This window comes from Neopsephotus bourkii, unplaced genomic scaffold (assembly GCF_033783945.1).
Source record: "Neopsephotus bourkii isolate Nb327-2 ecotype Australia unplaced genomic scaffold, CSIRO-AGI_Nbou_v1 NB_369, whole genome shotgun sequence".
NCBI lineage: Eukaryota > Metazoa > Chordata > Aves > Psittaciformes > Psittacidae > Neopsephotus > Neopsephotus bourkii.
Genome location: NW_026900875.1, coordinates 340,432 through 356,298, shown reverse-complemented (window position 1 = coordinate 356,298; position 15,867 = coordinate 340,432). Strand labels below are relative to the sequence as shown.

The window sequence follows — 15,867 nt, the reverse complement described above, 5'->3', positions numbered from 1 at the left end:
TGTTGACTCCTTTTCCTTCAGACTCCCATAAAGGAGTTTATACCATATATTGAGGTATAAACTTCATACATGCATAAATGATTGCACAAAGGGGCCTCTTTTAATCATAGCCCGTTTAGAAATCCTTGCACTTTTTTTTCTTAACTTCCTCAGCATCTGATTCCTACTTTGTGACAACTCTCAGACACAGGCTCTTTCATGAGCTTTGCCTTCTTCCAGTAATTTCCTATCTGAAGGGAAAGAAACATCCTTTCAAGAAATTACGAAAATAAACAGAGGTGCCAACATTTGTTAAAGCAGGCACAATAGGGATTTATTACAGTGTTTTCTTTTGTTGTCTCATCATTCCACAATAGGTGTGGAAAGTTCTGACTACTTAGAATTCAGCTGCAAGCTTCTTAGATGCTTTTACTCTTCAATGTTCAAGAGGAGCAAGCATAAATGATGGTAGGCTACAGTTAATATCAGAAGTAGAATTTTACATATTTCTCAGACACAAAATTAATGGAGACTGTATTCTCCTCTCAGATATTTCCAGTCATTCCCTTCCACTTGATGAAAACCCCAGGGCTCCATCACACTGTAAAGTTTGCTACTGCAGAACAAATGCAGACTTGAAATCATTGAGAGTTTTGCTTTTTCATAAAAGACATTTTAAAATTTCCAATGTTATTCAATTTTTATTGAAGAAAATATAACATTTAAAAAAAATCTCCTTGAATAAGAGACACTTTCAACCATAAATTAAGAAAAATCTCTTAAACATTGTATTTCTTACAGGGGGCAGCGGGGAGGGGAAGATCTTGCATAAAACACATTCTTACAGATTTACAAAAGCAGTCTGATGTGACAGTCCATAAACAAAAGTTTTCAAGTCTTATCTTTTTCCTTTGTGGTGTTCACTAAAGCAAACTCGCCAAGGAAATCTTCCTTTTCAACCCACCATTTGCACAGTTCGATAAAGGACCCATGATAAAGTGCTCAGCGACGTGACTGGCAGTGTAGGATACAAGCTTGGACTTTCTCTATCCCAGTGTATTTTGGGGTTCTTGAGGTATGTCCTACCTGAAAAAGACTCCAGTTTCTTTCATCTGTGTTCACCCCTTTGGTCTCTTGAAGTTACTCTGTAAGCTGGATTTTTATTTTTTTCCCCAAAAAAAGTATTATTTCATTATGCACATACATTTCCTGGTTTTCTTCCAAAACTTGTAGTTTGGATTAAAACATGCACATATTCTTCACTTGTGTTTTTCAAAAACTGAGGTACATTACAATTTGCTGTACAATGCTGGTTCTAAAAAACATGGGAGGAACAAATATTCAGAGTGTACAAGATTAAGGAGGTATTTCTACAAAGAAGTTGCCTTAGGCCTGACAGTTGGTACCAGTGAAAACAGCTGGGGTAAGAGTCTCTTCTTGCTAATCCACTGAGAACTGAAAACAGCAAGAGGTGAGGAATTCCTGCGCCTTCTGGTGTTTCTCAAAATAACAGTGGGAGAATTACACGTTACCTTTTCATCACAGTTGTAAATGAAACCTGTAAGAAAATGAACAGTGCAGGGGAAAAAAAAATATTTCATGAGTTAGCCTTTTTTGTCAAGAAAGAGAAGACATTAATAAAGAATTAAAGTAGATCAGAGAAAATAAAGATTTAGAAGTTAAAGACACAATGAAAGCTTCTCCTGTGAAATATCTTAAAAAACTAAAACTCATAATTCCTATCTTCTTTAGAAGAGCCAATGGTGCTGAAAATTAGATTCAGACATTAATTTCTGCCACTGATAAGAAACCTGTACCTTCCATTTCCAAATTCCTCCAGTTTTCAAGTCCTGAAGACTCTAAATGGTTTGTTCCCTTGACGTCAGGGAGAACCCTTTGCCCAAGTCCAACCGTTTTCATGGACTAATATAAGAAACGCATCTTTGAATATATTCCTTCTGTAATAACGGTTCTGCAATGTTTTGTTTCCGAAACAGCAGCAATAAAGGACTTCATTATATACTTCAGCTTCTAAATATTAAAATGACAAGCACCATGAGGAAAGTACATACAGGTCTTTGTCCATTTTTGTGAAGCACCCAAATTCCATATTGTTTTTTAGGGTTTAAGGACAAAATGTAATCATTGGTTAACATGACCTAGATTAAGAAAATTAGTCAACCAGTTCTAATATTGGGTGAAGAGGTTTTTGCTAAGAGTTTCTCTTTTCAAAGGAAAGGGCCAAGTATCTAGATGGTCTTGTTCTCACTTAATAAGCAAAATATTACCAAGGGCTTGCTTTGATCCGCCAACCAAATCAAATATCTCTAAACAACTGTTGAAATAATTAAATTCTCCTCTCCACCCAGTAAAAACACCTTAAGTATTAGGTACTCAGCATTCACATCTAACCCTTCAATACTGCATGTATATCTAATCACAAGCAAAATGAAATACCAAAATATTAAATAGGTGGCATTAACTTGATCCAAACAGCCTGCACGCAAAGAAGGATTGTAATGAGAGGATACTGTATGGGCTGGCTGTAAAGAAGCAAAAAAAAAACCCCTAAACTCTAGTGTGGTGAAACCCAGTCTCTGGGTTGCCTGCTTGCTTTTCTTCTCTTTTTGCTGTGTTTTCTCAAGTCTTTATAACATTATAATATCATTAGAATTTCTAGATCACAATACATAGAATCCCAAATTAATATCAAATCAAATCAGATGAAGAATACAATATATAATTAAGGCTAGCAGGTCTGTGGTGACATGGAGAATGAATACATCAAAATATACCCAAATACACAGATAGTGTTTACACTCTTGAAAGCAAAAGTCAAGTAAGACTACTGCACCACTACTCAGGACTAACAGTCAATTTCTCACAGACATTACAGCAGAGGTAGGTACTGAGGAATGACTCGAGGGATAAATAATGACTTTATAAAAATAGTTATACAGAAGCTTCCAGATATCTGAATGGTATGAAAAGACAAAACTTTGTTAGCTGCTAATAAATGCTACCTTTCTGGCTGAAAAACAAAAACCCAAATGTTAACTGCTTTACTGATTATCGGTTTGCAGCAAGTAAGAAAGAACATTCAAAGTCCAGTCCACTAGTACTTGACTCTCAATATTAGTTAATACATAAGCCTCAAGGGTACCTCAGCAACACTTTTAGAACAACTGAAATTAAAAATATATCACTTACTTCTTGCAATACTTGTCCAAGTGTCTCCCGGCTGTGAATGCGCTTCCTGTTGGAAACCAAGACCACACTTATTTGTGCACAAAGCATTGGGGGATCTTGTAAACACCAATCCTAACCTCACTTCAAAAAGAGAAGACTGTTATACTAGGCTTTGCTCCACATCCTCTCCCTCATGGAATCTCACTACAATCTTATGGAATTTACAGCTTCCGATTCAGACCTGTTGTTATTCATATTGTGAGGAACTATCTGAAATAAGGTCCTGCTACTCCTTGCATTTTCTCTAAAACAACCCTGTTTATTAAAAAGCTTAGTGAAACTTCAGCATAAATTCTAACATCCAGATATAGCTGGTAATTAGTTGCTTTAGTGCCATTTTCTCCAGCAGTAGACATCTGTTACTCAGCAACTGATGCAAGAAGATTAGCAAAAAGCTTCTCTTTTTTAGTCATTCTTCCAATGATCAAAGTGGTAAACAATGCTTACAACAGCAATAAAGCCTAAAAAAATACATATATTTTCTGTCAAATAACATGTTACTACAGTTACTGTTTTCAGGCATCCTGTAATACACACGTTAAAAATACTAGAAATGCAAATAGAAGGCAAGAGATTTTTACCTGTCTATTTTGGTTGCTATGACCACTGTAAAATCGCCTTCTGTATCAGGCAAGTAGGTAGAAGGTATAATTAAATAGCTTCCTGCAGGAAGTCTGCAAAGCTGGCTTACTTCCTGTGAATAGCAATGGGGTACACAGCTAACCAGTGGCTCCAAGTGTAGAAAAGAGGAAGTCTGTGGTTTCCAGCTGCTGTTAGGCACCTGCAAAAAAGAATGAAAACATGGCCATCTTGCCATCTATTTCAGGTCTCACACTGTTAAATTCCTAGTATGCCATAGTATCATACTCTCCTTATCTACTCCACTCTTCTGTAAGAGCTATAGAAGAGAAGGATGGGAAGGCAGTCAGATAACCCAGATGGTAATATTGAGTACATATAAATCATTCCTAGTGTGTTTGTAGACAACTTATACAACCTACTACCCACACAGCTCAAAAGCGGCTGTCTAACCTCACTCTCCCTTGCTGCAGTCTAACGCACTTGATTTTCACCTCATGGATATGGTGAGCAGACTGCGCCACCTCTTTCTAGTGTTCTTTCCTGCCCTACAGTTCCATAGTAGACATTCCATGGAAAATGCCAGTCTTTCTTCACATATTGTACATTTGAAGCTATAGGATCATTCCCAATGCTCAGTTCCAGACTCTCCACCTTTTTTTGAGCATGTTTCCAAAAAAAATAAAGATAGCTTTCCCCGCAATATAGCTACCTAACCAGAAGATTCCATTCCTATGTTTATGCAGTTGAGTACTGGCACATACATGTAGAATGTGTATTTGTCCACACCAAATGATAGTTTGTTCTCATTTAGATCATCCATTCAACATATCACAGCCCTTCTGAATTCTAATCTTGTCTGCAGATCCCACATCAACTTGCCAATGGACAAATCAATAGTTATTAGAGATGAAGAAAGTAAGTCTTAATGATGAATTACCAGAAAGTCTGCTCCTCAATCACCAAGACACAGAAATGTTTGCAAATCCTCAAAAGAGTTCATAATTTCCAAAACTAATTTAGAAGGATTCAATGGAGCCAATTATGTGGTTTACTACACTATGTAACTGGAGTTACTCCATATCCTTCATAGGCAACACTTTGGAGGATCAGCCTGTGTTTCTCAAAGAAGTGGCAGGTCCCGTGCAAAGGGCAGTGAACTGCCCAACAGGCTTACCCCCAAACGTGGCAAATGAGCAATCAAACTGACCAGAAGTCTTACCTGGAAAATATGGAAACCTATTGGACAACACTTGCTATCTTGGCAGTGCTGACGGAGGGTAACTTTCACACTGCTTTTTCCTGGTCCTGCAGGAATTGAGAGCGGAAAGCAGGGATTGGTATGGAAGGAGGGGAAGTTCCTGCTGCCTCCGGCACTTTGCCCATTTTTCCAGCATCCATGCAGCTGCACTGTCTCCCATTCACCTGCTGGGAGCTCTTCACAGAGGGTACCATCTGTTGGAGGTGGCTTTAGCTCACTACCAAATGCAAGAGAGAAAAGAAACTAAGATGTATAAAACCTGCATGGTTTCACAAAATCTAGTACATCAGTTCACAAAAACTAACTATTATTACATAAACTTACAGGAATACAATTCCTCCAAACTTTCAGTAGAGAGAAAAAGAGAACTGCACAACTCTAAATTCTTAGATAATTCACAGAACTCCACAAGAACAACACAGTTAATACAAACCATGCACCAAAACAAGGTAAGGTTTTTGTACATTCATGAAGTAATGTATCTTACATATTTTAACTCAATACCCCTGTGCTATTTTGTCCTATTAGAAAGTGACACAACTGACAGTGTCTTCTGGAGTACATATGAGCAGTTCAGCAAGTCCAAAGATTACACTGCATTCTTTTTTATACTGTCTTTAATCAAAGGAAACTACCATTTTACCTGGCTTGATCTCTGCATTGTTAACCCTATTTCAATCCAGCCCAGCAACACTTTGCACAGCCATATGAACAAAGTAGTATCATTACTAGTTGTGCAACATTTGAAACTATGTTTCAGCATAACTTGAAACATATTACCTGTTCTTGTTTCCAATTTTCAAGTTGAGAACATGTAACAGATGTTACAATAGGCTGTTCATTCTAGACTCACATCGAGGAAGTGTTACACATAACAGCAATAGGAGGAATTTTATCCCATCACCGAAAGAACAATATGTTCTACAGATTTCATATGTCCAAAAACTAAATATATTGCCAGTAAGTAATACAGAACTTGCACCCATACAACAAAATTAGCCTCAATTTTGCAGACCTTTATTTGGTCTAGAACTTGATGCCACCTTGCTTCCAAAATCATAGAATCATAGAATCATAGAATAGTTAGGGTTGGAAAGGACCTTAAGATCATCAAGTTCCAACCCCCCTGCCATGGGCAGGGACACCTCGCTCTAAACCATATTACCCAAGGCCTCGTCCAACCTGGCCTTGAACACTGCCAGGGATGAAGCATTCACAACCTCCCTGGGCAACCTATTCCAGTGCCTCACCACCCTAACAGGAAAGAATTTCCTCCTTATATCCAGTCTAAACTTCACCTGTTTAAGTTTGAACCCATTACCCCTTGTCCTATCACTACAGTCCCTAATGAAGAGTCCATCCCCAGCATCCCTATATGCCCCCTTCAGATACTGGAAGGCTGCTATGAGGTCTCCACGCAGCCTTCAAGAGTAACAATTAATGCATGTTCTGGCTTTGCAGTGTGATTTGCCACCTTCTTTCCAAGGAGATGCGCGCTGATAGTCTGCTACCAGAATATTAAAAAATTTGGGAGCTTTTAAACATGTTGCCAACAGTCTGATTTGCCTCCACATGTAGCTTACCAGGCACAAGCTGTTACACAGCGCTGGGTTTTTTCAAGATTACTGGAAGAAGGTACAACTTTGCCAACTCCACACAATTAATCATCATGTCTTTTTAAGTATTTATTTCAAGGCTATGGTCACCAACAGAGAATTACTTACAAGTAATTGACTTTAAAGTCAGAAGTACAGAAATCACTGTACTGCAATTGCTGATATTTTCTGTTGGGTAAGCAAGCAGTGTTAAACAGAAAGAAAAGATTTTCCAAGCCTGTTATAAAAGTCTATTTTGTGTCACAATTTGTGAGGTGTGGTCATTATGCCATCCAAGTCCCCTGCTGACACTCCATTTGCATTTGAAGCTGTACTGCTCACCAATAACGTTGCCATATGTCAGGCAACCTGTTAGTGTTTTCCGACATACATGATAACATACCACTCCTCTTTTCTGTTGCTGATTGCAATAATAACAGCTGCTTTTAACTTCCATGGTACATCTTCATTTTTTCCATAGATTAAGAACGTCTACCTATTGAGAAACATGTCCTACAGAAACTTCTTCAGTTCTTTTACCAAATACACACTTCCTCAAAACACAAGGTCACAATTTACAGTCAGGCTGCTACTCATTCGACTGCTTCTGACTGATATTTTAACAAGAGGTTCTAGCAGCTTTGTGTAAAACCCAAGGAGACAGAACACTACTTACATGAATTTGGTACTGTGCACAACCCTTCAACACATTTTGAACATTTAAACTTAGTGCTATACTTCATACATTTACGTCAACGGCTGTAAGAAGTTTTCTGGTTTAAACCTACCTGAGAGAGATCCTTCCTGTTGAAAATACTCGAAGCAAGAAATTCCCTACTGCATCTTTCAGAAAAGTGCTGGGAACAACAAGATAAAACCCAGGCGAAAGGTCACAGCATACATGCACTTCTCTGTCATAGGAATGGCAGACAGTACCTACAACTGGGGGAGCAGAGAGGGTCTTTGGAAGATTAAATCGTTTCTTCTCCACCTAGAATAGATGCATAGTGATGTGTGGTGGTTTAGGAAAAAATTAGGAGGTTTTTAATAAAACTAAAGATGATCAAGTATTGTTTAAAACATGCATACATTTACAAAAGAAAACAAATAAGGAGCAGAGTATCAGCAGATAAGCTGGACATCAAAGAGCAGTAGGAAGAGTTACTATTCAGGAGGGGTAAATCTACAAAGTGTCATCACATAATCAGCCTGAAATGTCAGGTTAAGTTTGGGAACTAGTGTGGAACAGTCCAAAAACTTCTGCTACTTGGCACTTAGTGATGAGAAGAAAGTACTAGTCCATAAATAGTTTTTACAGACAGTAACTGCATTGAGAGATCATTCCAACGTAAATCAGAGATGTAAAATATGTGAACAGCTGAATCATATCACTGCCACCAGAAATGAATTATTTTACTCAGCTGTTTCAGCAATGCTTTACAACTTCTATTTGCAAAAAGAAAAATGTTGCTCCCATATTACCTTCCAGACATGCAGTCCCACAGCCTGGTAATTCTTCCCCTGTATGCCTTCAGTCAAACATAGATTTTCCTCTGCTAAGTGAGTCAGATTTTTAATTCTTCCGGCCCAGTCAGCATGGTATTTCCTATGTTTCTGCAGCAGAGCAATGCACACCTCGCTCTTTTCACAGACTCTCAGCCAGAACTTAGGGTTGGTAGGGAAGCTGCTGTTATTACGGCAGCCACCGGCAGATTGGCCTCTCACCCAGGATCCAAACAGATTCTGAGAGTGATACAGCACTTTCCCTAGCAAAATAAGAAAAACATGGTGCAGACTTCAGACACCAGAGGCTACTTAATTTTATACAACAGATATATAGCAAAGGCTCCCAAGCCCAAGAAAACATGCTGTTGCAGCCCTTATACTTTCTCCAAGCAAGTACTTATAATGGAAATATTGAGAGGCATGAGATTAATGTCACAGCTGGTACTAGCAGATTGATGATGTATTTACAACAACAAACTGATTCTAGAAATCTGAAGTTTATCTCCCATTTCAAAAAATAAAAATTATAAGGCTATTCAGAACAACAGCCTTCTAGACTGAGAACACTAATCTCTCACAAAACTAGAAGTAACCAAATTTCAGAGAAATATCTAAAAATCTTCAAATTCCTCTTTTCCCTCTATTCTTCCCAGTTGGAAATGAAAGGCCTACGGGTCTAAACAAAAGGGAAAGCCTGAGAAATTGTGGCACAGTTGCATCCGTTTACAATTCAAATCAGTCTTTCCCAATACATAACATTGTTTGCACAAGAAAGATATTTCTCATACCATACCTGTAGAGAGGCTCTGAAGTTGTCCTTCCTCATTGACTGGAAAGCCCATGGTAATCTCATCAAACTCCCTGAAAAATTCCTCTTCATCAACCCAGAATTCTCCCTCTTGGATCTGTGAGAGTAGTTTTGAGGCAACAGCTGGATCGAGCTGGCTCCATCCTTGACCACTACACATAAGACAAAAGTTAACATCTAGTTCTTCGCCCAATAAAGTTCTAGAACAATATTATATATCAACTATCCTATGGAGAAGGACAATAAGAAGAGGTTTCTTCATTTCATAGTCAAATTCTTGCACTGAATATTTATGTATACATCTTGCTAGTCAGCAAGAGGGATAACAGAAAGTATGAATCACAAAGTATCAAAGAAAAGTTAGAAAGAACCTTATGCCAGACTGGATACAAAGCACACTTCCAGGTGAAACAGCTACTTTGCTTACAACAGACAGTACAGTCCAAAGTGAGAGAGCAAAATAAAGATTTTAATAGTTGTTCAAAATAGTGACAAAAAAATTAAAGCAAGCTGCACAGGGACTCCTCTAAAAAAGTGTTAATGCTGTGCAGCGAACATCAAAAACCCACCATCTGTGCGAAGCAGTTGGCTACATCAAAAACCCACCATCTATGCGAAGCCAGTAGATTCTGCTGGCTAAGTCATGATAAACCAAGAATTTAAACATTCCAATTTTTAGGGCCCATGAAAAGTATTTTCAACATTTTTGCTGTTGCACTAACAACAAAGAACAGTTCTGTACTTGAACAAAACAGGCTTTAAAGCCACACAATGAAACACTATCCTATGAAACTACATGGCAGCTTACTGTTTGGCAAAGAAACTACAAGAGACCAAGCGTACATATAAAACTCTGCCAAAACCAAAATACATCAACTTAAGCCTCAAGTAATGTTACCATATTTTAATGCTGAAAGCCTGCTCCTTGGGTCAAGAATTGCATGTTCTTTTGCACAGTCAAAATATGTTAACTTTTCAAAGTAAGTTAGTAGGGTCTGCCCTTTCATTCTTGTTACTTTGCTATGTGAACCACTAAACGTATTTCTGCATTTCTACCTTTTATCTACTCTTTCTTTGTATCCACTCAGATCCAGCTTCACCCACCCGTATTAATGTAAAGAAATGAGAGCACACAAGAAAAACAAACATATGCATCCTTTCTTCTGCTATATTTTGTTTTATACATACTCTTTTGCTAGTCTTCTGCAACTGAGATGAGATCAAATGCGAAGAGCCAAGTAAAGCTGAGTGGCTACTTTTAAGTCACAGTCACAAGCAAAGATACTTAGCTCAATTACAGAACAACAAAAAAGCACCACAAAATTCAGAGACAACAACAAAAACCACCCAACGTCTTAAGTTTATCTCTGCAAAAAGATGATGTTTTGGTAAATAACAAAAAAAAAAGTTATTAAGAAATCTAGATTACCAGAACTAATTAAAATGCCCAGCCTTGCAAGCAATGGGCTGCCTATTAGCAGTATTTGCCAACGCAATACACAGACACACCTCATGCTTCACTACTATAACAAATGAATTTCCAAATGAAAATAAACCTACTCACCCCTCACACCAGGGTCCTCTCCAGCACCGCCTCCCCCAAGGGTTTCGTATTCGAAGTAGAAAGATTTCCTTGCCTGACACTTCAGACACATTCAGCATGTCTATCACAATAAAAGCATGAAATTCTCCTAGTTCGCTTGCACCTAAATAGGAAACAAACAAAAAAAGGCATTTTAAAGCAAACAAAAGAACCTGCTCCATATTTTACAATGAATGACATTAAACTATCCTGTGAAAGAAGGCAATTTTGAGACAAAAGAAAGTTGTATAAAAAAAGCATAAAAAAACCTGAACACTTCACTGCAGCTGTGACTATGTAGAAATAAAATAAATTGAAATTTTAAAGCATATTAACTTACTACTTGATCCCAAACATGTACAAATTCTCAGTGCTGAAATTCATTGGGGTTTCTAAGGTTGTTTTTTAGGTAGCATTTCGGGGATGTATGGGGTGTGTTTGTCTTTGAGAAGTGACCATATGAGTATCTAACATAAAAAGCACTCTGCAAAAGCACCCTCTATCCTGAGTTCAATAACATCCTCAAATGTTTATTTATCCAAGACTTACATAAAAATGCACCATAAAACTCATATGGTACTAGAATCAGCACCATGCATTGTGGCTGCCTTGTATTCTGAACCCTCTTCAATAGAGACATTTACTTTAAAAATGTCTATTACCTTGTCTGGAATCAAGGACTGAGCAACTTATTACACACTGTTCCTTCAGATTCATTAATCTTCTAAACACATCTTTCTCCAAAACCATGCCAGGCTTCTCTTTCTCCATGTTTCTTCCAGGGCTTTTTAGGGTCCATCTTTCAGCAATTCCGCCGGTCAGATCCACCAAAGCGTCTGCCACCTGCCCTGCCCACAGCTGTTCATAAGATCCATGCACTCTAAAAAAAATTAAAAAAAAAAAAATAATCTACAAACAGAACTAAAGAAATATGGCTCTTACATAGATACAACCTGACTCTGTATCACAATCATGACTGTACCCTACCTCATATCCCCAAGCAGACAACAGAAAGCACATACTATTTTATTTATACATCATCTAAATAATGTGAAAGCCATCAGAAATCCCACTGTTTGATGGGAAGTTTATTACAATTCATTCTATCCTATAGAAAAACTACTATAATTTAGAAGTAGTAGTCACTTGTACCTTATTAACCACAGTCTGTATCATCTGGCATGATACACTAACTGCATTCTGTATAAATAACATTTTTTTCTCTTGAATTATTCTTTGTTCACTCTGCATAAGCCCCCACAGTAGCACTTCATGCAACAGCTTAAGTAAATCAAGACTACCCTACCTGATGTAGCAGATGCAAAAGACAGCAAAAGAAATCAAGACCATAATAGAATTATAAGATCTCTACAGAAAACAAAATATTACCTTTCAAACCTATAGAGAAGCTTTAAATTGCCATTGCTGCTTCACAGTTTCTGCTCAATGCATCTACAGTTGAACTACTTCATGCCTAAAGTCTTTTTCTGCCCTCTGCTGGCAACCACTATCTTTTGTCCTAGTTCTCTTGGACATAGATGTCTATCTTACCAGCACACTTAGTGTCCAAATTGGTGAGGCACTGGAATAGGTTGTCCAGGGAGGTTGTGAATGCTTCAACCCTGGCAGTGTTCATGGCCAGGTTGGACGAGGCCTTGGCTAATATGGTTTAGAGCGAGGTGTCCCTGCCCATGGCAGGGGGATTGGAACTCGATGATCTTAAGGTCCTTTCCAACCCTAACTATTCTACGATTCTATTCTAAATTGTTTTGTTCACCTGGACAGCATTTTGATGAACGCGTCATAAAACATGAAATAGCTGCATTTTCAAACACATTAATAAGACAATCTTTTCTTCTCAAAATAATAAACTATCATATTAAGTGAGCAATGAAACTCACACAACCAGAGCCTTAACTAGCATAAACTTTTAAATGTTGCTGCTTTCCATTAATACATTTGCACACTTTCTGCTTTCCATTGCTCCCTCAACCGTCCTCAACAGCAAAATACTTCCCTTTAATAAATTATATTACCAATGGATAGCAGCTTAATGAATGTCATTTGAATCCCAGTAATTCATCGCAGTTCTTACTTTTCATCCTAATTCTCTCCCTAACACTATCTTACCTCATATGCAACTAGAATTGTACCTTACAGATCTACAGCTTAAAGAACAACTTCTGCATAGCCCAGTACGAGGAAGCTAGCAGCCATTGTACTTTCTATTGAATAATACACATATCTATGCCCAAAAGAGTCAGACAAAATAAGTAAGCAGAATGTATTGTATTGTACCTCCCTTTACTTGCCCAAATAACAGTACTCACATACTTTGCATAAGCTTTTTCCAAGAGTGGAAGCCAAAACAAATCCTCGGTCTGACACTGGGAAAAGCAGAGTTTACCACCAAGGCAAGGCAAACGGTCATCGATGGTCACTTCCACCCAGTGTCCAAACTGCCAGACTCGACAAGTGAAGCAGCCTTGATATGACTCATCTGTCCAGCTGGGCTGACCTGGAGGGATTACCTAGACGGCAAAACCCAAAATCAAGACTAATAATTGTGTTCAAGGTTGTTTTTTGGTGGTGGTGGTGGAGGTTTTTTGTTTGTTTGGGGTTTTGGTTTTTGTTTTTGTTGTTCAGGTTTTGTTTGTTGTTTTTTGGTGGGGGGGTTTTAAGCAAAGCCAGTTTAAAATATACTGAATATCAACCATTTGTAAATAATCACAGGAAAAATACCACATCAAAAACAGTAAAACTGAGCATGACAGAAGTGATACTCACGGAGGCTTGGGATTCAAGAACAATATGCAAATGTGAATTAGGTGAAAAAAAAACCTTACAAAACATGAAATAAGCAACTTCTCTATACCTTGTTCAGTAGGTATTTACTCTTCTGCAAAGCTACACAGGCACACAGGAACCAACAGTCTCCCAAAATCCCTTGTTTCACTTGCACATCCTGCAGATTGCTTGAAAATAACCGAGGAGTAGAACAAATGTCCTAAAATCAGAAGATGGGGAACGAACATCAAATCCTGAATGACATTCTAAGGAAGTCTGTGTTTCAGGGAATGGGAGGGCTCCAGAGACATCTCACAAAATAAGGGAATTGTCTTTTCAGACACAGCCTAAGCAAGCAGTAACAAATTACTGCCTTGTGGGTAATTTATTGGTACTTTGTGCAAAGCAAATCTAGTTCCCACATGGATTTTAGTACACAAATGTCACTAACGTGCAGCCTTAGCAGAGGCAACAATAAGTGAAAGACAAGATAATTCATCGGTTCCTTAATGGACATACAAACAACTGTGATAAAACTGATGCCATTCACATTGAACTGCACATTCCAAGTTACAAAAATCTCCAAATTAGCATAACAGAAAAACCTTTCCTAGGGCAAATAGGTTAGGACAGCAAAAGAGGTTAACTCCAGATGCAAAGTCCTGAACACTTAATTGGGTCTGAAAATGAGTTCTCTCGTGTAAAGAGTGAGAGAACTGCAGGAGATGGAAATTAACTGATCAGCCCTCAGGACTAATCAAGGTGCAAGGTACAAAAGCAGAAAGTTGCACACTGGGCTCCGCAAAGTGGTCTGTTTGCCATTTCTATCTGACAGCTCTACCACAGTTCTACTGCCATCCCCACAGAGGCAAGGAAAACAATACCACTAAAACCAACATGTGTCTCTTCTCAGTTACATTTTTATATCCTTTTTGTTTTCCCTCCTCCCAAAGGCGGTATCATAAACACTTTGAATGAATGTACTGCAGATATGCATTCTAAACTTTTTAGCTCTCACATGACCTGCTTTGAAACCCAGCTGCAAGTTTAAAAGCAATACAAGTCATATGACATTATAACCTTAAAAAAGTCTTCTTTCATGTTTTCAAAGAAATCAACAATCACAAAAAAAAAAACAATATCTTTCTGAAAACTCAAAAAATCCAGTTATTTCTTTTCAAGACCTCTATGCAATTATTGAAAAATTTGGGAATGGCATTTATGCTGTTTTTTAACTTGGTATGCACATTATTTGCATAATGAAACATAAAATATCTGAATTTCTACTAGTGCCATGAAATTCAAAAGTTCAACAGGGTTTAAATCAAACCTACAAACGAGCGCCCAGACTCAAATAGTGTAACTCCTGTATCACCGACACTGACATTCATCAGTTTTATCACTTCTGTATTTCTAAACAATTAAAATACCCCAAACCAGTCACTCACTGCTAACCAGCATTTACTACCTTACAGTCCAATTCTGCTAAAATCACAGTCTTTTATACCATCAAACTCACCTTAGGTCTCAACCAAGAGATCTCGCCTCTGAACTGTGCAAGTGGGGTAGAATAATCAAAAAATAAAGAGGTATCACTGGCTGGAAACGTGGGGTCTGTGTAAAGGTCTCTTTTCACAATTAATTGCCTTTTCTCTCCCAGCATTTTCAACACAGTCTTAGGTAGCTTTGCCGGCTATTTCCAAGTCTATATTGCCAAGCACCAACCTACAATACAAGTGAGCGTTACTCGAGAATTGTAACTGAGAAACAAAATCAAAAGATTTATTTAGGAACAAAAAGCCTCTTACTCTTTCCACGGAGCACCCTGCACCACGCCATTGCTGGTCTCTTTCAGCACCTGATACCACCCTAGAGGCCCCCCGCTCTGCTGGAAAAGAGAAAGGGGGAATCTCTGAGGTGACCTACATCAGAAGCCTTCTTAGTCCACGCCCCGCACACCCTCCCCACAAGTCCCCCTTCCACCAACCCCCCTTCCCTCACAACCACCCCCATTAAGGGGCTCTCCACACACACCTCCTCCTTCTCCTCTCGAGACATACCCTCGCCACCCCCTGCACCCGAACCCCTTCGCCACAACAGGCCTCAATCAGGCCACCGCTGCACACATATCCCCCCTCCTCCAGCGCAGCCACCTCCCCACCGCGGGGCACGCCCCGCCGCCATGCCCGGGGCTGCCGTTACCGCGGCAACGCCGGACACTCTCACCGCCCCTCAGCCTCTCGCCCAGCCCGGAGTTAACGGATTGTAACCCTAACCAATGAGAAGGCGGCAGGCGGCCACGTGGTGCACAAGCCACCAATCCGACGCGGCCTGCGGAGCAGGGGAGGGCAGGTCCCAGCGTGCCCCGCGGCCGGCGGTGGTGGCCGCTTGAAGGGGATGCCTGGGAGGCTTCGGCAGTGCGGGGCGGGCGAGACTGGGCGATGTTCCGAGCTCGGGAATAGCTGGAAGAAACTGAACGTTCTCCTCTGAGCAGGAGGAGCAGAGCTTAACGGTCACCTAG

General features: G+C 39.2%; 1 protein-coding gene across 10 annotated transcripts; it reads right to left on the bottom strand.

Annotated features, from left to right (window-relative positions):
* Positions 1-287: 287 nt before the first annotated feature.
* On the bottom strand, positions 288-15,610 carry CAPN10 (calpain 10). Of its 10 annotated transcripts, none has more exons than XM_061348719.1 (14): positions 15,573-15,610; positions 15,155-15,234; positions 14,866-15,071; positions 13,435-13,566; positions 12,858-13,090; positions 11,222-11,439; positions 10,542-10,683; positions 8,963-9,129; positions 8,146-8,429; positions 7,452-7,654; positions 5,030-5,285; positions 3,810-4,009; positions 3,190-3,235; positions 1,563-2,953 (listed from the first exon to the last, which is right to left on the bottom strand). In XM_061348719.1, the coding sequence occupies exons 3-14, from the start codon at positions 15,007-15,009 to the stop codon at positions 2,870-2,872; spliced, it is 2,109 nt and encodes a 702-aa protein (XP_061204703.1). In that variant the 5' UTR covers positions 15,010-15,071; positions 15,155-15,234; positions 15,573-15,610; the 3' UTR covers positions 1,563-2,869. The 10 variants fall into 10 exon arrangements, with proteins under 10 accessions (XP_061204707.1, XP_061204709.1, XP_061204703.1 ...); XM_061348721.1 differs by having other exon boundaries at positions 15,155-15,231; positions 15,573-15,592; XM_061348718.1 differs by lacking the exon at positions 15,573-15,610 and adding an exon at positions 15,500-15,565.
* Positions 15,611-15,867: the final 257 nt, after the last annotated feature.

Excerpts from the sequence above, each read along its gene's own strand:
- CAPN10 (XM_061348719.1), bottom strand. The coding sequence starts at position 15,009 with ATGCTGGGAGAGAAAAGGCAATTAATTGTGAAAAGAGACCTTTACACA. Across the intron at positions 11,440-12,857 it reads ATTTGGGCAAGTAAAGGGAG|AGTGCATGGATCTTATGAAC; the intron begins GTACAATACAAT and ends AATTTTTTTTAG. Across the intron at positions 4,010-5,029 it reads TAGGTTTCCATATTTTCCAG|GTGCCTAACAGCAGCTGGAA; the intron begins GTAAGACTTCTG and ends TCTTTTTTGCAG.